Raw genomic sequence first — 23,908 nt, 5'->3', positions numbered from 1 at the left:
CACGTGATATTCCCAGATAGCAAAGTGATCTTATGAACTGCAGAGTGGCTGCCAGCGTATAGAGGAGTGATTTCTGCGATGCAGTGTTGCTTACTGCCCGCATCGTAGCTTTGGGGGAAGCAGGGAAGGAGGCTCTGCGTGGAGAAAGTCGTGTATAATTTGAGTCATTTAAAAGTTGTGAGCATGGGAATAGGCGGTAAATGCTGTTTCCCCCTGGAAGTGACCGTGCTGCAGCTTCCAGCGCAGCCCAGTTTTCCCGGGAGGGGACGTGCGCGAGAGGGCAGATCAGCTGCCCCGAGCCCGGGTGCCCCCGCTCTCGGCGGTGCTCTGCTCACCGCCGTCGCCCTTCCTCGCTCTCCTCGCCGCTGCCCCGGCCCGCCGCCCCCGGCCCCAGCGCCACTCCCTCCGCCCGGGCTGCGGCCCCCGGCGCCGGGGGATATAAACCCTCCCCGCCGGCAGCGGCTCGCCGGCGCGCAGCCACCCCGCGGCGATGGAGGCGGCGGGCGGGCGGGCGCTGCGGTGCCTGCTGGCCGCGCTGGGGCTGCTCTCGGCGCTCAGCGCCGCCGGGACGCTCTTCCTCCTGGCGCAGTGGCGGGAGCTGGGCGCGGCGCTGCGGGAGCTGGAGGCGGCGCGGCCCCCCGCGGCCGACGGCTCCGTGCGCGCCCCGCCGGGCGCCGGGGCAGCGCCGCCCGCGGCCGCCCGCAGCAGGCGGAGCCGCCGCGGCCACGTGCGCGCCGAGAACGACGAGATGCTCCTGATGCTGACCTACTCCATGGTGCCGGTAGGGCGGCGGCGCCGGGCCGCCGGCGCGGGGAGGCAGCGGCCGCGCTGCGGGGCGCCCGGGCAGGGCTGGCCCCGGCTCTGCCGAGGCGGCCTGCAGGGCGCGGTGCAGACCTCGCTTGCCCTGCCGGGTCTGGCCCACTCCTGCTGCTGGAGGCTGGAGAACGTGCGAAAACACGTGTTTCTTAATGCTTTTTGCAGGCACTAGACTTACTAAGAGACATTGACAGTGGTCAGTGCAGTTTGTAAATGCTGAGGCCATATATAGGTGGCAGATCCTGTATTTTGCAGGTTACCCTCAAAGTTTTAAAATGACGGTTAGGTCAATAAATGTAGCTAAATCATTCACTAATAACAGATTTAATGAAACTTCTACAGAAATTTACTTAAAAGTCAGAAAGCCTTCAAGATTCTGAGGTTTCAGATTTTTACATCTCTGTATCACTAACAGAATCCCCCATCTGTAGCCTACTAATTTTAAAAATTACTAACAGAAAATAATTTTGCAGTAACATTCCACTGAAACTATTGTTAATAGGCTATTGTAGGGATAATTTTACAGTGATAACACCTGTGAAGTTGTTAGTTATTAAAATTGTGGGGTATAGGTGTTTATAGCATGGAAGTGTGGTAATGCAATTATTTGGGGGTTTTAGGATGTAGGATTTGTGGGTGTTTTTTGTTTTCGTTTTTTTTTTTTTGCAATGGACATTTATGTCTTGTACTTTGAATTCAGAGTTTGTAGTACAAGACCTCTGCAATTAGAAGAACATGGTTTTTATTTTTGGTAGTATGGCACATTGAAAGGTATAAGATACTCTGTGCTAGTTTCTAATTTGACTTGCTGACATCACAACCTTTTTTCACTGGACTGCATGTATCTTAATATCATAGAATTGGTGAGGTTGGAAGGGACCTCTGGAGATCATCTAGTCCAACCTACAACCCCCCTGCTCAAGCAGGGTGACCTAGAGCATGTTAGACAGGGTTGCAGCAACAAGGAAACCCCCTGCTGAAGCCCAGGCTAGAGTAATTTATTTCCTGGAGTCTTAAAATCACGTGGCTTTGTACTCAAAAGGAACTTGAAGTAATCTGAATAACATGTCTTTCATTTCTTTGTCAGTTCAGAAACAAATGTAAAGCTTTATTTTTGGTTAGAGTGAAATGTAAATAAGTTTTTTCACATTTTTGTGTTTCTGTTACTGGGCAGAGCTATTTCAGATTAGAAAACTTGGATGACTTGGTAGAAACATGTAAGAAAAAAACTGAAAAAAATAGAATGTTTTCTTAGTTTTTTTTGATCAGATAATGTTACAAAATTATGCTGCATCTGTCAAATGATTTTGTGTACTGTAGCTGAATTCTTCACCAAAACATTTGGCTATTTGGCCAAACTTCTTCCTATTTCTCTTAACAAATCCTCTTTGTGTTTCGCAGTTAGAGCTCCGTTTGTTCTATCGGATATGAATTGCTGCTTTGAATGCAAAGGATCCGCAAACAAAATTATCACAGAAAAGATTCAGATCCTGGCAGAGACTGGGCACTGTTGGTTCAATTTGCTGTTAGGTGCTCCGGACTGGGTCATTATTGGGATGCTTAGGTAGTTTTGGCACCGGCAGTTAAGCATGCTGATCTCTCATCAAGTAGAAGATATAGCTGAAATGAATTTTATTGCTCTCTCCAAGTAGCAGAGTGACATGATGCATATTTTAATAGTGTGTGACATGTTCACTTGCACAACTTCTCCATGTAAATTAACACTGTGGCTGCTGCTGCTGCGTAAGACATGCTTCATTTAAATGTACATACACTATAGGGAGTTTGCTTGGGTTTTTTTGTGGCTTTTCTTACAAAACTTTTGTTAAATATTTTTCATTTTGGCTGCTTCTTAGAAAAGTGCATAACTGCGTGCAATCTCCCTTGCTCGAGGGAAAATTCCTTAGAAGAATTCTCAATCCCCTTCTCCATTTTTATATTTGCTCTAATATGAAGACCTGAGGACTCTATGGCACGAGCTAAAGGTCTTTATGGGCCACGGGATGGTTTCTGTTGTGTCAGTGGCATTTACAGGGATGCTCCGGGGCTCTGCGGAATGTGGGCCTCAAATGGAGCTCTTGCTTGAGCAGCATCTCTCTTCTAGTAGAAATTATTTCTGCACCTATTGATATTTAACAAGTATAAATATCTTACAGCTGTATACAACAGCTGGTTGGGGAAAAAATGGTTTTGTGGAAAACATTCAAGAATCTTTGAAATAACTTTAGACATCAAAAATCATATTTCAGCTTCAATAGCATGGTATGGTGTTGGTTTTGTGCTTTTTGATAATGGTTTTTATTTTTAAAAGAAAAAGAATAGGAAATTGGCAAATCTGCTGCTGCAGAAGGACTGATGGGAGGGTAGCAGTCCAGGAAGGCTGTGAGCAGTGACTTTAAAAATGGGATTTAAAATGCTGGAAGAGGTGGTGGCCTGTGGGTATCTCTTTAATTATCTGAATAGTTGCTTCATAGTTTACATTGTTTCTCACTTTTTCTCCTCTTTCTTGAGGAAAAATACTGTGTTTATCGGATTTAAACAAGATACTCACACCTGTTCCTTTCTTGGCAAATATGATGCTGGTTGATTAGGAGGATGATGTAATAACCTTTCCGTGATTAAGCTGGAGATTCTGATGTAGGCTGTTACAGCACATTCAGTTCTAGAGTGTTATGTTGTTAACGTCACTTGGATTGCCCCAATCAGCAAAAATAATGCTGTTGAGATAACTGGAAGGCTCCAAATTGGGCTGTAATTACATCAGCCATCTCAACAAAACCATTTAGATTAAAACGCAGTTTGATTTTTTTTTTTTTTTTTTTTTTAAAAAAAGCACTTGGACATCATGTATTCTATAAATTATAGTGTAGAAACGAAGCTCTTCTGAGGGGTGAGAGGAAGAGAAAAACAAATTCTGATATGCAAAAGCAATTAGCTCTTTGCTAAATAAAAATTGAGTCTAAAACTTCAGAACATAAAAGCTTTTTCAGTACAATCTGGAATCCAGTGTATTTGACAGAATTGAAATCTGTAATCAAATATAGTTTAATTTTTTTCAGCAAAAATAGACATGCCATCAAAATAATTTTCATTTATTTGAATCTATTACATTAGTCATTTGAGCTAATGATGCATTAATTACAAAAATAAGGATTGACAGTGGCAAATAAACTTAGGTGCTAGGAATAAACAAATCTTTGCCCTTCATATTAAGTTATGCTTGCTCTCTATTTTGAGACTAGTGTAGTCTATTATTTGTAAATAAAGCAATTGTACAAAGCTGAATAAAAGTGCAACTCTCTATGTAGAAATGTTCATAAATTACCATATATTGTAAAGGCCTGTCTTCCCTCTTTGACTACAGAAGTTAGACTTTCCCTTAGAGAGCTGAGGCAGTTCTTGTGCTCATTTTTGTAATATTCTTATTTCTATTGGATGTTTTGATGAGTTGCAAAACATTTTATAGCATTGTTTCTCAGCACGCAGGACATAACATGAATATCTGCCTAGTCAAAATGTACGGTTCACTTCTGGGTTTTTAATTCAGGCTTTCTGCAAATGTGATGAGATCTTAGTACATCAGAAGCCTGTACAAGCATACACAAAGTCTTCAGGAACATTTTTCTAGGCCTCATCTATCCTAGAGTGTCTTTTAGGCTGGAAAGACAATCTGCCTTAACAGTGAAGCGTGCCCAGTGGAAATACAGCTATGCCAACAGACTAGCACTTTGACTGATAAAGCTTTGTTGCAAATATTTGCTGTTATAGATAGAAATAGCTGTAAAGCTTTATCAGCAACCCAAATACAAATACAGAGAATAGTGTACACCTCCCTGCATGCTGAATTACTGGGTATACAAGGTTAACTTGCTCTTCTTGCCCGTTGAGTTCCAGTTTGCTCTATTGTGCTAAACTGAATGATGTCTTAGCTTTGGTGATGACATGTGGGTCAATCTAACACAACTCTGAGGAACTGATAAGTTTATATTGGCAACGTAAGAATATGCAATCAAGTATACAATCAGTTGGAGTTCCAGCTCCTCACTTGAAACAGGGCTGACTTATGTAAGACCAGGCTGCTCAAGGGACAAAATGCACAAAACATTAACATGAAGATAAAAAATAAAGTTAAAAGCCTGCTTATGATGGAAAGGAAAAGAACTACTTTATGATGGTCAAGAAGTTCATCTGTGGAATGGTAGCCTAACCATTTGCATAATGACTCTTTGATCATGTACGATCGATACTATCAGCTATCATTAAAGTCTGTAGGAAGTCAGAGAGTTCATTACTTTGCAGGACTGAGTGTTGCATTAAGAACCTGCATATGTGTTTAAAAATATAAATTAGGAAGAAATATAGAAGCAAATATCAAAAACTTATAATGTATTTTGTAAAGATGACCTTTTAGTTGATAAATTTTGGTCCACTCTAGATAAAAAGCATGTGTATGAATTCACCTCCTCCAGCTTGGTTTTATGAAATGTGTCATTACTCAATTTTATTATTTTGAATGGATATGAAGGTCCATTCCAACTTCACAAATCTAGGTTATTCTAAGGTAAAAAAAATGACTTTCTTGGAACATAGCTCACCTTTCACATTGGATTTGCTTTGTTGGAAAAATATCCATCATTTGATATACCTATAAAATATGTTTGAACTAAACACTTACTGGCTGATTCTGGCTTTTAATACGTTCCACTGATAGAGCCATGCATGAGCAACAACATGCATTTTAATTGCAGTAAAATGTAAATCTTAATGCATAATACACAAAGTTGTCTGCCCAATATTTTCTTACCAGTAAGAACTTCTTCAGTAAGGTTTAAAATGAGGTACATAGAGCAAATGTCTACAAGAGAATCACTGCCTAAAGAGACAGTGTCACAATGTTAAAATAGAGTCCTAAATATTTTGTTATTGTAAGCAAAAAGTAGACAATTACATCTTTGTTTTCTGTATGATTTCTGTAGCCAATGTAAACTGGATTATTTTCTTTGAATTGTTGTGGCATGCATTGTTTTGAACTTTATATTCTTTGAAATGCTAGGTCCGAGTGATGGTGGATTTATGTAACAGCACAAAAGGGATATGCTTAACAGGTATGTCTGCCGCTGTTTTTCCCTTTAGGAATACCAAACTACAACAGAGAACTTGAAGTACAATTTAGAATGTCATAGAAATATGCTATTTACTCTGTCAGAATCTGCATATTGTTTGGATTATTTATTTTAAAAAGATAAATTTATTTTACAAAGGTAGTAAGTTCTTGATTTATTTATACCTGCTTATTAGAAATGCTGGAATTTAAGAAATTATGTTACCTGGATCTATTTATTTTCCATGTAATTTTCATAAGCAAAGCTAATTAGAGGTGAGTATTTAAAATACTGGTTGACATTTAGTCTTGGTATATTTGTATGAGTCCCTACAATGAAAGGAACAGCATGGAATGAACACATAAGTTATGGAAACTTACTTCCATTGTACTAGTTCCTGTGGAGTGGTGGGACTTAGGTAAGCAATCTCCTTCCCTGCTACAAGAGTGTGATAACAGGTTGTCTGATTTCACGTACCTGTGGGAACTTGAAATAGGTGATGGCTTGGGCACCAGAAGATGTGAGAAGTTTCTTTGTGATTTGGTGTTGAAAATGTCAAGTAGTAGCCAATATAAGGGCTTTGAAGATGATAATGGACTGAGCTGTGTATTCTTGTTGAAAATGAGAAGATTGGAAATCAGCCACTATTTATGAGTTTAAGAAAAATACTTCACTTGCTGTCCGGCGTACTGATTTTAACACAAGCAAGAATTACCATAGTATAGACAGATGTTAAATGCTGCTTCTGAAATTGCAGGTAAATTCTGCTTGTAGCAGAGGCTGAACCACAGACAGCATAAATGTGTGTTTCTTTGAGCTCCAGAATTCTGAATTCATGCAGTTTGGTGCCTTTGGCACCTCTTTGCTCTCTTGATGCAACTAAATTGTGCTCTCCACACAGTTAAATTGTGTCTCTCTCTAATACTGGCTTTCTCTACTCTAACTCTGTGACATTTACTACTTTTAAAGCCCATTTCTTATTTATCTTATGCTGATAAGAGGATAATCAGGAGCTTCAGAATTTGAGATGACAAAGTAATTGAAGGCACTAATGGACATTACATGCACAGCATGGAAACTATGGTCACTTAGTGGAAAATTGGCAGACAGTTATTAACTGACATTACTGTCTGTACTGATTAAAAGTGATCATCTCTGTAATAGTATTATAAAATGCTTTTCACTTTACTCATAATGCTTTCTAATTAATGCTGAAATTTGTTATCTTTAGGGGAAATCTTATAATTTCTACAGTTCTCTGTTTGAGTTTTTCTTGAAACAAGGCGGTATTCTATCCAGTCAGCTGGATAGAAATGTTTGCAGAATTAATTTGGTTCTTTAATTGCAGCAAGCACCTTTCTTTGTATCCTAATAATTTTCCCTAGTTTTTAACTAGTGTGTATTGGAGGTCACACAAATCTTGTTACAGAAACATTTTTGGTTAATGTCTTACTCTTGCCTGCTATGCTTCCTTCTCATTAAGGCCCTGTCCTTGAACTAAAGTCAGAGTGAACAAGATGAATTTTCATGTAGTACATGTTGCTGAAATACAGTGCATTTATGTGGGCAATCTGGTCCTGTCTAGAGAACAATCAAATGTAAAAAGCTCAACTGTGATTTAGGTGTAGTTAATAGGAATGGCAGATTTTTTTTCTCCCTCTATTTAAATAGTCTGAATCCTGAACTGTGGTGAAATATGTGAAAAAAACAGAGGGAAGTGTGTTTTTAATGTGTATTTTCTACAGGATTTTTAATCATGACATTCATCATTACTGTAAAGCTATTCAACTCCTATAAAAAGATTTTAGAGACCCTTATATATTGGAAATATAATAATTGCTGGATGACTCAGGTGCATGGCATTGGGAAGGCATGTAAACCCCTGGTAACGAGATTAGGCTTTAGAGGTTGCTTATTAAACCTTTATCATTTGAAATTTGCAGAAGGTTTGTGTATATAACTGCTTATAAGGATAGTCTTTCAGTAAGTCTAGCTGAGTTTGTGCTAGTGTCTCATTATTAATTTTAATACAAACCAGCTAAATCCATAGATATGTATTTTGAAATCTGAAGGGCTTTTTATTCCTTTACTCTTCTAATCTAATGCTAATCAGTTAAATTTGGAATTGATTTCTGTTTTCTTGCTAGGTTAATCTTACTATTTCTTCTCTTTCTTGTGTTCTTCTGCTTTTCTTGATGGAGGTCCCCCAGGTCCCCCAGGTAAGATACTTTCACAATTGCAGTGACATTTTTGGATAATTGAAATAGTTGCTGTTATAAAACGCTGAAATGTAGAAAAGTAACTTTTACAGAATAATCTTCCTTTGCTAATTAGAATGAAGGAGGATTGAATGACTGCTTTTTAAATTTCTGTACTTAGGTCAGCTTGTGTCCCTTCGGAGAGGTAGAAGGCTTTAGGTACTATAGGTATTACTTCCTCCACTATTGGAGGGAGTGGAATAGTTTTACACTTGCTAAAATGTATTTGATCAAAACCAGATAGAATTGACATTAAGCTGCACTTAGCTGAGGAGATGAGTAGATAAAAAAGAGTAAATAATTTTGGTTAGTGATTTTTCTTTTTCATAAAAATTCTCTGTTTTTCTTATTTAATTCTCTTTCTGCTCTCAGTCAAGAAGTGGTTGCTAGGCTATATGAATGGCTACTTGCTTTGTTGTTTCCCTGCTTTTTTTCCCCTGTGTGTCTGCTTAGAATCATCATCTTTATCAGAAAGGTATCAGATACTTTTTGTTTGTGGGGTTCAGGTAGAGACAATGGAAGGAAAAAAAGTCTCCTATATCAAGCCAACCACAGTATTCTTGATAAGTAGGTAAATGCTTGTGTTACGTTAGGCAGGCTGATGTCAGAAGCAATGTTAAAGCTTATGTGGCTTATGGAGGATGTTACAATCACTGACAGAATGAGGAACAGGATGGGTTCCACTGAGTTTGTCCCAGAAGCAGCATTCAAAAGGTTGATATGTTGTGGCCTTAATGCAGAATGTGTACAGCAATCATTTTGGAGACAATTTTCTTATGCAGAGTAAATACTCACCGTAAGTTTGGTGCTATAGTTAACTGTTTAAAAACAAAACAAACAAAAAGGGTTATACTGTATTGGCATAGCAAATAATGGACAATTGTCTAATAGTGACTAATAAATACAATGGTTTTAAGAATTAATTGCGTTTAACAGTGAAAATTCAGTTATGCTGTTTGTTCTGTCCAGGGCCTCCTGGACTGGATGGATTGCCTGGCTACAATGGATCAGATGGAGCTCCAGGTATACCAGGACAAAAGGGTGAACCCGGATTAAATGGGAAAAGAGGAAAAATAGGTATTTTTAGTTTTTGATTTTCTTTGTTAAAAATCCTTCCGTACTGTTCTGTTCAAATGCAGTTACTTTTAGACCTTTGTACAGGCTTTCAGTGTATAGGAAGAATTTACATATTACATAATTCTGCCCTTGCTGAAAGAAGTAACATCTTTTGTCTTACACTGACTTTTTGTAGGTTACTTCTGATTTATTCCACAGAGAGGAAATTAACTGAATCTCAGTATTATGAAGTTGCTAGTAAATACTGTCATTGTAAGAATATTTCTATTCCTTTAACCTGTTGACATAAGGGTACCTGAGCTTCAGATGGCTTAAAAAAAGAAAATCCCCAAACTCAGAGTTTGTGGGTGGGCATCGTTAAATGTTACCGTATTTTTATGGTAACCCTTGCTTTGGGTTCCAGATACATAATAGTTACGGCTGGGGATACTTTGGATTCCAGAAACTTAATAATTATGGCTGGAGAAAGGAGTAGCATATTTCCATATTTTTCTTGCTTTCTATACTGTTCATTTAGGCTTTAAACTCTTGGAGTAGGTTTTGTTAGTGTCAGCTAAATTTCTTGATGCAGCAGTGTCTAAATCCTGCAGGGTGTCCAGGTACTATTGTAATGTAATTGACTCCAACAGATTTATCAGCTCTACTCAATAGTCCATGGGCCACATGCAGTCCACAAGCGATTTTACATGCTGATCAAGGAAATTGTTTGGCCTGCCTTACTGTGTTCACTGTGACATGTTTCTACAAAGAATAGAGAGGACCAGCAGCAGAAGTGCTGTTGTCTGTTAGCTGTCTGGCTCATCAGCATGTGACAAAACAGGACAGAGCAAAGGCTGAATATTGAGAAGGGCCGTAGACCCAGCATGTTAGATCCATCACTGTGCAGTAGCTGAAATGGCAGGTAGGTAGTTACTGGGCTCAGCGGCTGTAAACTGCAAAGCAGTCATTGGTTTATCTATTGATTTATCTGATGCACAACAACTCCTTGCAAGTAAATACTGAAACTCAGTGTCTTCAAGGCAGAGTGAGAAGAAAGTGGGTTGTGCACGCTAGGAGAGTGAGGAGACAGAAGGGCATCAGAATGGTAGTACTGCGTGGGGAATGGAGAAGAGGAAGGGCATGCTGCTGAGTGGACGGGCTGATGTTAGCAGGTAGATATTTATAGTAGCCTATTTGTTATTCTAACTTTGCACCTTGACATGTGGGCTTGCTGGCAGGTACAGGTGGGATGATTTTCTACTGTGGTTTCAGACAGTACATGTTCTTTAGTATTTCTCAACAAATTTTAAATTTGGAGAATGGAAGTTGAGAACCTGTCTTCAGAGAATGTAGTGGCAATTGTGCCAAAGACACATTTCAGATTTTACCCCAAAACTGACATTCTGTTTCTGGTTCCACAAAATCAATTTAAATAATTGAATCATAAGTAGAAGAACAAGCATTTTCTTCTCAAGTGTTAACAAACTTGATTTTATTTCTAACCTGTGCCTGTAAGAACACTCATACTTCTTCTAGTACAGTTGTTGCATTTCTTTCTTCTAAAGTGGGAAAACATTAGCTGCCATAGAAGCAGACTGTGCCAAATGTTGATAGGTCAACTGTACCAACACACCATTGTTTTCCTTTTTGGAAAAGGTTCCAACTGAGATCATACAGGACAAACTGTTGAGTATCTTTTTCAATATGATATGTTACCAAATGATCAAATGCATAAAGTATATGGACTGATTATTCATTCTGATAACAAGTTTAAAGGCAAGTATAGTAGCTATGTGAAGATATTACTAGTTAACTAAATCTGTGGTCTGTTGGAACAGTGGAACATGTCAAAAGTGCAAGGAAGGTACTTCTTAAGGAAATTAAGGTGTTCTTTTTTATGAACATGTTAAATGTTGAAATGTTAAAGTGTAATTAATTACATTAAGAAAAAGTCTAGAGGAGCCATGAAAATGCCCTTTAATGCCTTACAGATCACAGCTGTTACCAATATGTTACTGACATCTAGATATATTACTTCATACTTTTTCTTAGTATTCCTACTTATCCAAGAATGCTCCAGCCACTGTTAGCAGGGGTCAGGTCTCTCTATATCTCATACACAAAACTTGGAGAATACTACGTAAAGAATGTAGTACTTGCACCTGATGGATTGTATGCTGTTTTGCTACGTTTGTTTAAAAAGCAAAACAAATTATACCTACACAGTTAAATTTAGGGAGAAAAAAATCCGAATAAGGTGAATATGTTTTGTATTTAAAAAAATGTGTATGCTGACTTTACAAAATATGCTTATTAGTGGAACAGTTTGTTAGTATTGCAATGCTTTTATTTCTAGGTGTCCCAGGACCAAAAGGTGATCAAGGAGCAAAAGGAGAACCTGGAGAAATGGGTTTACCTGGCAAGGATGGTATGCCAGGAGGAAAAGGTGCAAGAGGAGCAAAGGGTGAAAAAGGAGATGCAAATAACGATGTGATATTAGAAGGTAGGAAGAAGTGCTCCTAGGAGCTTTTCTGGAACAGTGTACAGGAAAAAAAAAAAAAGAAAAAAAAAAAGTACTCTGTTTTTGCAGCTTGAATGTGGTCAACAAAAGTAGCACTAACAAATACGATCACTTTATGCACAGTGGAGCTTTGGGGTATTGCTACAGTTCAGATATTAGAATCCCTTTGTAATAGTCTCAAGTGTGTGTGTGTAGCTCCAGAAAGTTAAAAGAACTGCCCAGGGGATTATGTTCCTTTTATAATGCAGTTACACAGAAGTTTTTCTACTCAGGCTTTTGCTGGAGATCGTGTGAATTCCATCCTTCCCAGTATGCTTTTAGACAGTTCATTTCCTCCTCCTCTTTTTTGCGGTGCATTTTTTTTTCCTATTAGAAAGTAAGGGGCAGATTTCTATTCAGGAGTGTGTGAGTGAAGCAACATGACAGTCAAAAATACAAGCTGCCTAAATTATAGTACTGTAGATGCCTGTAATCCAGACAGATGAATTGTGTTAGAACTTCTGAAATTCTAGATGGTTCATTGCCTACCAAACAGCATCCAGTGAGTTTACTGAGCTATGTTCCTGTACATAGCAATTTTTTAAGAAAAGGGAGGCTGCTTTAGCGATCTTGCCAATTTATCATATCAGTGGACACCTGCAGTTCTCTGCAGGTTGCCCATTTTCCTACAAGGTCTGCAACATCATATTGTGTTTTGTGCACAGGTGCAAAAGGTGATCCTGGACTGCCAGGGCCCCCTGGACCACCTGGGCCCCCAGGACCTCCAGGACCCCCAGGAAAGCGTAAAGGTAAAGCACAGGTTCAAGAGAACATATACAACAGCAAATGCACAGGTTAGTTCTTTTCTTTGTTCTCTCTAGTATTATTGACAGGTTCAGTATTATACTCGTTGCTCTGAGTCTCACAAAGCAGTAAGCATGTTTTAATTTTGTTGGCTTTAATAAAACTGCACAAACTTAAAGCTGATCATATACTTAAATGTTTTGCTGAAATAAAATCTAGATGAGGCAGCAAGCTGTCTCCAGTATAGTTTCTCTCTCTTTTACGTCTACTTCTAATGCTTAGACAAAGTACCTGCATGTGGGGTTTTCTGCTAAGAGGGGTAGTTTTGGAAAGTAAGAGAAATGCTATTCAGATCTTTAGCTTTTAAATGTTGATTTTTAAAATTATATGTAAATACAGCACCTATTAACTAGGCTGCATAATTAAATGAATTTTATGTAATGAAATGCCTGGTCATTGGCAGAAATGAACTAAGCTGAACTGACTAAGACTTTTAAAAGCTGGAGGAAGGTAAAAGGCTTTTCTGAGACTTTGTGTCCAAAAGAATGCATAACTTTTGGAATAAGGAGATTTCTACTTCTTTTCTGTTTTTGCTATTTATCGTTATCTCAGATGTTTTGTCATCTCAAGTGACAGGTAGATCATGACTCTTTTATTTGCTCTACTGTAGCTGCACTTATGAACTACAACTAATTCTAATATTCAGAAAGGAAAAATTAAACTTCAAGCTGCTGCAGCAGTTGGCTGTGAATTGTACAGCAAATAGCCCGAGTTTCTGGACTGCCAGTTGGTAGACTATAACCTGAATAAGCTGTTGCTAAAGCTGTCTTTTTTTTTTTTTTTTTTTTGCGGGGGGAGGGGGTGGGGGGTGGGGGGTGGGATTTGGGGGGTGTTTTGGTGGTGTTTTGTTTTTTTAGTCACTGATTTGTCTGCTGACATTAAGTTTGCCATGAGGTATCTTTGGTATGATTTTCAGGTATGCTAGACACCAGTAAATCCACCAGGATTGAATTTCATATTGTGGATGTTAAAAATCATGTCAGTGTTTAATGTCACAACTTCTATCAGTGTTTTAGAAGCTCTTTTTGTCATATAGATTAAAATTATGCCTCAGATGAAGTGTTTGTGTGTGTGCGCATGTGCATGTATTTTTAATCAGTGAAGTACTTCCTCTGCAGTGTGAAGCATATATGGAGGAAATTTAATTGGCATAGATCTCCACTAGCAGGTGGCAGGTTGGAAGCAACTTGCTGTCTACACATTATTTTGTAAACGTATTGACATACATAGTGTACTAAGCATGTTTTTTTCCATGCCGAACTTCTTCCATCCATGAACTTTGTATGGATTTAAATATATTAATATTAGCTAAGCATTTTGTTTATTGGTGTCAACACGATACAAAAACTTGTATTTTCTAAAAACATGCTAAAATAAATACATTCTCTAGCATATCTTTTACAGATATTTATTATAGATCAATTTCATTTTGGATTGGATTTTTCAGACAGATTTAAGTTTCTTTTTGCATGCTTATGATTGGGAATAGTCTCTGAAAAGTTAACAAGTATATTGAGGCTATCTGTGATGGTATTTGCAACTTCCCTAAAGAACTTTACTTTCAAGAGCACCGAAAATATAATCTCTGTAATGTGTTGTTCTAATGCTCCAAAAAAATCTGTTTTGAGGTCCAAAGCTTTAAGAAAGGGTTTGATTCCCCCCCCCCCCAAATGATTTTAGCTGCCAGTTGGTTGTCCCTACTCATTTTTTGGGGGAATATTAGGAACTTTTTTAAAGAAAATTTCAAGATAGAGGTCCCAAGTTGCTAGATGGTTCTGAAAATTTTAGCCAGAAATGTTATCTGACATTCCTGAAAATTGTTTTAAAAGAAAAAAAAAAGACTTTGAAGTGTCCAAGGTGTTTCTTTTTTCTTTTTTTTCTTTCTTTTTTTCCCCCTCTTTTTTCCCTGACAGTGAAGAATTAGCACTAGGAGATGAGATAGAGCTGGTGGCTAGGACACTTAGGAACGTGGGTGCTACAAACAATGTGGTATTGTGGTGACTGGAAAATTCTTGTTCAAGCTGTCAGCTGATTATGGAAAGTAAAGAAGCTGGTGCAGAACAGCACTGTATTTCTAGCTCACACCACCTTGAGAGTGGAAGCAAACTTTCGTATTTCCGCCTACATACTGGATCTGGCCTCTGCTGTTCTTGTCCTTAAACACTGGATAGAAGTGCGTTTGATGACAAAGATGATTGCTGCTTCCAATTACTCTTGCTACTGTTAAAGTTCTGGGACAAACTTTCCTCTCAAATAAAGAGGGGATGGGAAGTCTTGCTTTTCATGAGGTCAGGGTGATCCAATAAAAGAATAGCAACAAATGTCTTGGTTACTGGTCTTTTCTCTTTCATATTGCTAGAAGAGAAGGGAGTTATCTCTGAAAGTGTTTGGTAAAGTGGATTTTCTTTTGTAATTGAGAATGTAGTTTCTTGAGAGGCATACCAAAGGTGAATAGCATAAAAACTTCATGCAGTTAAGTCTGAAATATGCAATCTGATCAGTATGTCTCACCGTTAAAGAGTGTTGTGATTTTATGCTCCAGTGATAAAAATGCAGGGAGGCAGGTAGAGTTTTCCAGTGTTAAGAGAAAAGCTCTTGGTGGTAGTGGATTTGAAATACTCTTTTCCCATCTTTCTCTCTCCTGCCAGTTTGACACCATCAGCCCTTTACCTTGTAGGCAAAGTACACAGTATTAAGGCTTTTTAGCACCTAAATTGTCTGCTGCAAGGAGGTAATTTGTGATTAACCATTAGCAATGCCAATTTTAGCTTATAGTTTTGAGCGGGCCAGAGTTAGTATGTGCATTAACATTTTCCTTCCTCCTAACCATCGTTCTGCACAGTTTGCTAAGATGAATTTTTTTTTTATTATAGCCATTAACAATTTACACTGAAAGTTTAATACTGAATGGAACATATATCAATTATCTCCCTCTCTTACTTCTTCAATATAGCATGTAATTGTAGCAGCATGTAAAAACCTCAGTCAGGAGATGCTGGATATTGAAGTGTTAGAAAGGAGGCCATTGTAAGGATGCTTACAATGTTTAGCAGAAATATGATACTGATTGAGATGCAGAAATGCAGGAACTACTGTACAAGATATATGGCAATTTACATAGGTGGCCTGTTTTAAAGTGTGGAGGAGACTGAGGGGCTTTAGAGGATAAGCTATTTGGTGGATTTCTAAAAGATTTTAAACCCTGATGTACTGAAGTGAATTATGCTTAAATAACTCTACACAGAAAAGATTTTTCCTCAGCTAGCATTTACTTGTTATGAGCAATTGGATGAGACTTCATTATCAAAATTCAAAGAATAAAACAGCTTTTGCAGTCTGGAAGTTAAATATTCATATCCTTTTAACAAAAAGAGAACACACATGCTGCTTTGCAACTGTAACTAACTTCTTACATAAGAATATAAGAATATTTTAATGTTTTATTTGGATAAAATTTTGAAACAGAAAATCCTGATTTCTGTAGCAGAAGAGAGATATGAGTTGGAAGCTCAGGTATATTTTCTCACAATGGTACTGTTTGCTAATCCTAAAAGAAACCAAACATTCCTGTTTCTCTCTCCCTTGCCCTTTCCTTCCCTCCCTCCCTTCTCTTCCCTACTGCCCCAGATAGTCCAAATCAATATTTTTATTGTCTTGTAAACTACTTACTTGCAGCCAGAATATTTTATGCTCAGAACCAGTAGATATTTATCTTTTTTGATGGAAAGAAAGCAATGAAAATTTCACCAAGCAAGCTTTGATTGCAAACTGTTTTTTTAGGTTTAGTTGCTTTCTTTCATGCGGTTGAAATTTCTCAGAGAACATTGCAGATGTTCTCAAATCCAAGCAGTGCACTTAGCTTCTCCAGAAACACTGATCTGCTCCTCTTGACTGTATCAAACTCTTAGTTGTCTAGCGGAATTGCTCTTACAGCTAACTGTCTCAATTAGAATTAGCCCAAGAAAATAAGCTTGTGCATTGCAATTTCTTAATTTTTACTGATCAAGTTCTTTTTTATGAGGTATTTTGAGACTATTTTGAGATAGGAGCTGAAAAGGGATCTGGAGAGATTGCTAGATTCTGGCTATAGGCATTCATCTCCTTGTGGTTTGGATTGTCTGGTTGTGCCTTTTTTGGGAAATATGTTGTGATCACTTGCAAACTTTTAAGGTCATATCACCAAACATCCCTGATAAATGGATGAAAGAAAAACATTTTGTTCTTGCTCTGTTTTGAAATAGTTTCTTTCTGCATGACATAGAGAGAATATAACCTACAGGGAAAACAACAGTGCAATGTAATCTGTCTGTTTTCTCCCTGAATGTCACACTACCCTTTCAGCATTACTTTACAGTTATATCACTTTTTGCTACTATGCTGCCCATTTAAACTTCATCATAGTCCTGTATAGCCCAGAGATCTATTGAAAAGCAGTAATGAAAATGCATGGCCCAAAGAGTTTGCAGCCTGCTTGTCAGGCAGTGTGAGCTGTGTAAGGAGGTGGGATGTAAGAACGGGATCAGTGAACAAGGCTGCAACGAAATGAAGTTATCGTCAGCACAGAGTGGAGGACTGTTCTTTCTTTGTTCCAAGCAAAATAAAACGTCTTGCTTTATTTAAAAGGCAAAAGAGTTTTCTGGGTTTATAGAAAAAAGAACATAAGTAATTTCCTTCAGGCACTGTTTTAACAGCAACTACTAAGGAAAAACCCAACCAGCTACCTTTTGAATAGCTGAGGGATGGGGAAAATACTTCTACTTTTTTGGGGGGAGTAGAGTGGGGAGGGAGGGAGAACCATTTCTCTGTGTGGAATTTATGCATTTATTTTAGATGATAAATTTGAGTGAGTCAAGAGTTGGTGTTTTGCTCCCAAAGCTCTTCTCATTATCAACTTTGTGAAGTGCCAAAATTGCAGAATTTTAGATTCAAATAAGGACATACCCATATCCACTAGTACTGGATGAAGATACTGAGTGATTATGTTAATAAATTATTCTGAATACAAAAAATACACTTTTTGAAAAGTAAGAAATTTACTAGAGTTACTAAATACCTATCTGTTAATGCCAAATGTAGAAAATTGCTATTTACCCCTTCTCTCTCAATTCTAGGTGAGACATGTGCTGTACCAAATGATGACACTTTGGCTGGAAAAGCTGAAGATAGAACCAGTGATCAGTCAAAAAAACCCGGTAATCTACTACAGAAAGTAAGACTAACTACTGCTTACTGCTTTAAAATCAGAGATAATGGAGATGTGCTTTTTTTCTTCTAGAATGTGTCATAACATCTGTAGGAAGTCCTGTTCACCTTGTCAGTGTACAGCAAACGTTTGGAACTTGGATGCGGGAACCTGCAAATATAAGTGATGAAAGGATTTGGCTTACCATGCATTTTTCAGGTACATTAGAAATTGTTACTGATCAAAAGTCTAGTGGTATATTAATATTGCTTTCTAAATTCACAGAATCACAGAATAGATGAAGTTGGAAGGGACCTCTCGAGATCATCTGGTCCAAACATTCTGTTAAAGCAGGGTCAACTAGAGCAGGCTGCCCAGGACTGTGTCTAGTTGGGTTTTGAATATCTCCAAGGATGGAGACTCCAAAACCTCTCTGGGCAACCTGTTCCAGTGTTTAAAACTTAAAAAAAAAAAAAAAAAAAAAAAAATTTCTTACCTTACCAAATTAATATTTCTAGTTAAGTCTGATTTATTTTACCCACATCTATCTTCAGAAAGTTTTCCACATTACCTGTGTGATAGGTGATTATATACACGATTACAGACTTTTTGTCTTAGAATTTTCATAATTTGTACTATTCTCAGACATTTTCAGAATCCAATGTTAACTCTGAAAATAGTTTTAGGATTTTTTTTTCCCTAACAAATCCCAGTTTAAATGCATGTTGTTCATGCCTCTGTATTCTTTTAACAGCTTCCTATGGTTTTACTTCCCTAAATTGTATGTAAGCATTTTGCCTTCCAGCTTAGTAAGGCATATCCTTAGTGCAGGACAATTTCCAGGACCTAAGTGGAAAAAGGAAATACGGTATGTGTATTTGCCAACTGTTTTTAGAATTTGAGCCCATCAGGTCAATGGAATGCAGGCACACAAACAGCTATATAGATTTTTAGTGTTTGATTATTTTATCATGTTCCAGTGTTTTTGAATCAGTGCTGAAAACACAAATATGCTTGTCTGTCAGAAACTTGATTCTTGTTGAATTTTAGTAGAGATTGAAATTTAAGGTAGAAATTTCAGAACTTAGATAAACCAGTTGTTAAACTCATGTTGTTCCCTCCATTTAGGAAACTCTATAAAAGAATATGAGAATTCCAATGCGTTGCTGAATGACAGCTACAGGATCATTAACATCACAGGGTTCTTCTATGGATGTGGTCATGCAGTACAAAACAATCATCTGTACTATCAAAAGGGAGGAACCAATGTCATTCTGAAGTAAGTAAGTCAAACAGTTGGCTTAAGGCAAACGATGTTTTAGAAACAGGAGCAATTGCTCAGAGTGTTGGAAAGGAACCTCAGTTGGAAAAGCAGACGACTTTTCTATACCATTTTGTTTCTTTTGGAGCCTGTCTAGAGTAGGAAGAATGGAGAGAATGATCACTGACTTAAAGAGTTATTAATTCTTTCCCATCTGTAACTGGAATGTGGGCCACCGACCTTCCATACAGTCTGTGTGTTCAGATGCCGAGGGAAGGAAGGGAACTGGGAAGGTAGTTCAGGTCTTTTTCTCTGCTCTACCAGTTCTGTAGATATTGTTAGAGCTGCATCCAAGTTGTTAACTTTTGTAGTAGCTACATGATCCACATGGGGCAACTGGACCTCAAGATTAACAAGATGTCACGTGCAGAGATGACAACTGATTTTTCTGTGCATATCCTGGGTTCCAGTAGGCTTGCATTATACATTCATTATGTTGCTTTGAGTGTCCTTGCACTTTCTGGCTGTATTCAAAACTACCTGAAAGAAATGGGAACTAAGGAATTTGGAGCTCAGGAAAAGGGAATTTAAATAAAGAAAGTAAGTGGTGCTCGTGCCTGCATCAGGGTGGGAATTCGTTCAGTGCTATTTTAGGGGAGAAGAATGAAGGGTTATATGGTGGAAACCTGCTTTGGAGCATCTTGGCTTTCCAGAGCTTCCTACTTCTGCACCATAAATGCCTTGTGCTCAGATAGCACCATTCTTAGCCAGTAGAAGTTGTTGGCTAATGCTGCCAGTGTGGAGATACACACTAAGGCATCAGCTGAGGACATGGTGACCCAGTGAATTGCACATTCCATTAGTGAGGAGTGGCTCCACTGATTGATTTCTCATAATCAGAAATTTCTACAACTGTCCCAAAATGTCTCCCTGAAATTGAACTGGGAATTACATCTATGTTCCTTCACTTTCTATTGAGGACAGAGACAGATAGTACAAATCAAAAACAAAATGCCGTCTTGTGGGAAGAGCCAAATGCAGACAATCCAAGGGCAAGCAAAAGATTGCATCTGCTTTCAAGTTCCCTTACATGACTCTGATGTTTGAGCCAAGAACATTGCTATACTTTGATGTCTCTTCCCAAGCAGGTGTGAACATCTTCTTCCTATTATCATTTGGAAGCCAAGGAATGCGAACAAGCTGCTGGGATTGTATAATAATTATTCTGCCAGAGACATGCCCACCTTTTAGCAACCTTCTTTAAATACTGTCAGGGAGTTTTGTTTTTTAAACAACCAACACTGTCTAAATAATACAGTGATAGGACAGAGGTTCCTAACCCATACTTGGGTACCACTAATTGGGAACTGCCTTCATGTAGAGACTAACACAGATTATCTGTAAAAGTCTGAGAACTTCTCTGAGAAGTTGTTGAGAGATAGCCCTTCTGTTCAGTTTTCTCTAAGATTATTTACCTCCAGCACAGATAGGAGTAGACACTATGAACTCTGTGATAGTGAAGTCCTTGATTTTGGGCTGGAAAAAGATATGCTTCAGGGATTTTTTGTATTTAATGTAAAGAACAGGTGAGGATTTGGCTGGCTGATATTGCAAATGTTGAAAAACACATAAAAAAAAGTTCTGCATCTTACTGTCAGAAACTAGGTTTTGCTGATCTCCTCTGGCTGGCTTTCTCTCAATGGTCGCATCCCTTATGTTATGAATGCTCCATTCCTTCCTCTGTTTCCTAACATGCTTTCCCATATCTACTCTTTTTTGTTGACTTCATTCATCATAGTGAACGGAAGTGTCTTTGTAGCTTGCTTTGCTGTGGTTGATGAAATATTGCACTACATTTTGTCATTTACTCCAAGCTGGCAGATGATTAATAAATTTTTGACCCATTTGGAGTGCTAGGCTAGACTGGCCTTGATGGGGGGGGGGGGGGGGAACCTCAAGGACGAAACCTGTCTTCTCTGCTGCCTTTAGAATTTTCACATAAAACAGGAATGGAAAAAGAGAGGATGTTGTCCTCTGTACTGCTGATCTTGCACATCTGTAATAAATCTTGTCAACTCTGTCTAGAAAAACTCCTGAACACGAGCTGCATTTCTCTGGGAGTGTTCTTGCTAAGGGTGCCTGTCTTTTTAGGCCTTTCCCATGCATGAAATTATTTATAAATATGAAGTGAGTAACAAGAATAACTGGGTGGTACGTGTATCTCCCAGAAGTTTCTTCAGCCATGAGGCATTTTTTTAATGATATACTCCTGATGCTGGAATAGGGAATTGCTGCAGACATTAGCTTTACAAAAGCTGTGGAAAACATGCTGCTTGAATGCTTGAATTGCGTTAGCATGATTTTCCAGTTTGTCCTATCAACATCTCTTCCACAGAAAAATAATCCTTCCAGTACTTTTTCCTTCTGTTGCCAGTTGCTGGATCTAAGATGTTCCTGTCATTCAGTCTGTCTTTTCAGAAAACATTTGGAACTATTGCAGATACTGTATCTGTATTGAGTAATAATGTTTTTTCTGTGTTTGAGGAACTGAGCTATATAGTTAAAAGTCAAGACTATTAAATGTGCTTCATTATCTTATCAAGAAATGCATTCTGTAAAGCTTACTCTGTCTGCCTTTGCTTAAGTGCAGTGTTATTAAATAATTAAATGCTAACTGCAAATGTGTCTTATAGTACCTGATTACCCTCTTGAACTAGTAGAGGGACTCAATTTAACAGCTAAGGGCTGCTGTTTTCAGATTACCATCCTATTAAGGAATTTCAAGGAATAAAAACAGTTTTAATATATCAGAGGTAAGATATTCAGTCCCTCTTGATGGAGGCCAGTGGGAGGTCACAATGTTGGTTCTACAGAAGTAGAACTTTTATTCCTTTGATGTTTATTTGAGCAAATCACTGTATTATCTGAACTGTTTTTGAAAGAGGAGCTCTAAGACTAGGTGAACCTGCCCAGAATTCACACTGCTTTGTCCATCACATTTTTTTCCCTTCAGTTCCCACTTAGTAGAAAGCAAATTTTTGTACAGACCTTTACCAAGTGTGGTGCTTAACTCACTATCTAATTCATTTTCATACCCATTCCTCCTTTTAGTTGGCCGCTTTCATCTTGATGATAACAAAAATGTTCATAGACTAAATAAAAAGAAACCTATCAAAGTGAGGTCCATGTTACTGTGCACCCGTTAGATTAGCTATTACTTTGGAATTTCTGCATATAGCTTTTTTCATGGTGTTTTGGAAGGCGCTCTGTGAGCGAGGTACTTCATCTTAAAAGACGTCACAATGGGCCTTGAGCTCAAATACTATCAACAGCAATGTAGTCAGAATCAGTTCAGCCAACTAGTGTATAAAGACAATTTTTAACACAATATACTGAATACTTATTTCATTTCATTTCAGACTTGGGCTTGATAAAGCATCATCGGGCACACTGACAATTGAAAATGCCTTATATCACGGTCGTAACTACCTCTTTTCTAACTCGAAGACGTATTTCAATGTAGCAGTGGATGAAAAGGGTCTTTGGATTATATATGCCTCAAGTACTGATGAAAATATAATAGTAGCACATATTGATGAAGAAACATTTTCAGTCATTCGGCATATCAACACTACATATCCTAAGTCTAAGGCTGGTAACGCGTTCATAGCATGTGGAGTTATGTATGTTACTGACACTAAGGATATGACAGTAACTTTTGCTTTTGATTTACTAAAAGAGAAGCAGATTGATGCAAGCTTTGAGTTACGCTCTTCACAGTCTGTTCTTGCTATGCTTTCATACAGTTTAAGAGATAAGAACTTGTATACATGGGAGAATGGGAGTTTAATGGTATACCCAGTACGTTTTGGCAGATGAATGTATTATAAAATGGCATGTCATGGGAGCCATGTTTAGCTGAACAGATTATTTAAAGCTGTATCATCTACACAGCCAGTGGGTCTCTTCACTTCTCCGTACACATCTGTTGGCTGATGGTGGCTTGTATGCATGCATAAAAGGGAGATCAGACCCCTTTGTATAAATACACTTAAAATTATACAGGCCATTCTTGGCTTTTCTAGGAGAAGAGCTGTCCAACATTGCAGCTGGTACCCAGCAGAGACCTGCTTTTGTTTTTTCCTCTGTTATGCAGCCTATAATTACATTTAATGTACACTGATTATTCCAAAGTCATGTGTTCAGCAGTGACTATTTTTAACTTGCAGTTTCAATTACCTTATCTGCAATCATTTTCCAGTCAGTGATTATGGCTTAGTATAAATGTCTAAATAATGAACTTTTGTAGTGTACAAATACATTTCTCTGTCATTTTCACTTAATACTTTCCACTGACTCTGTGAAGTTTTTTGACAATGATATACAGCTGTTAAAAACAATGGGGATGGAAACAGTTCTTTCTTTACATAGGAAAAAAAAACAGAAATTTGAATTGGTAAGTCTGACCAACTGTTATATAAGCAAAAGCAAAATTACTGGACTACAAGGAAAATGCAAATGATAGCATTATCAAGTATCATTGAAGTATGTGAAATTGTGTTGAGTGACAGGGAAGGAAAGTAATTGGATACAAATTGATGAAAGATTGATTAAAGATGTAAAAATGTAAGATTAAAACACCATTTTTAACAGTTTGAGTTGCTTGTGTAGCTGCAGACTCCTCCTTCCTCCTCACTTGTATGTAAACTATACCATTTCATGGAAGTATAACTAACTTGCTTGTACAGTTTTATTTCTAATAAATCTTTTCCCCATTCATCAACTGCTTGGGAGCTATAGGTAAAAATGATAGGAACCTTTTGATTTTAAATTTTGTTTCAGTATTTCAGGTTTCTAAAGTTCACATTG

The 23,908-nt window shown here is 38.0% G+C and overlaps 1 protein-coding gene across 2 annotated transcripts; it reads left to right on the top strand.

Moving 5' to 3' along the window:
- The first annotated feature begins 490 nt into the window (after positions 1-490).
- On the top strand, positions 491-23,832 carry GLDN (gliomedin). 2 transcript variants are annotated; one of them, XM_062584169.1, is made up of 10 exons: positions 491-781; positions 5,870-5,921; positions 8,120-8,137; positions 9,146-9,253; positions 11,589-11,735; positions 12,458-12,586; positions 17,708-17,788; positions 17,872-17,997; positions 18,907-19,057; positions 22,459-23,832. In XM_062584169.1, the coding sequence occupies exons 1-10, from the start codon at positions 491-493 to the stop codon at positions 22,916-22,918; spliced, it is 1,563 nt and encodes a 520-aa protein (XP_062440153.1). In that variant the 3' UTR covers positions 22,919-23,832. The 2 variants fall into 2 exon arrangements, with proteins under 2 accessions (XP_062440153.1, XP_062440154.1); XM_062584170.1 differs by lacking the exon at positions 491-781 and adding an exon at positions 882-946 and having other exon boundaries at positions 22,459-23,831.
- Positions 23,833-23,908: the final 76 nt, after the last annotated feature.

This window comes from Rhea pennata, chromosome 10, assembly GCF_028389875.1.
Source record: "Rhea pennata isolate bPtePen1 chromosome 10, bPtePen1.pri, whole genome shotgun sequence".
Taxonomy (NCBI): domain Eukaryota; kingdom Metazoa; phylum Chordata; class Aves; order Rheiformes; family Rheidae; genus Rhea; species Rhea pennata.
This window is presented reverse-complemented; position numbering and strand designations above follow the sequence as displayed.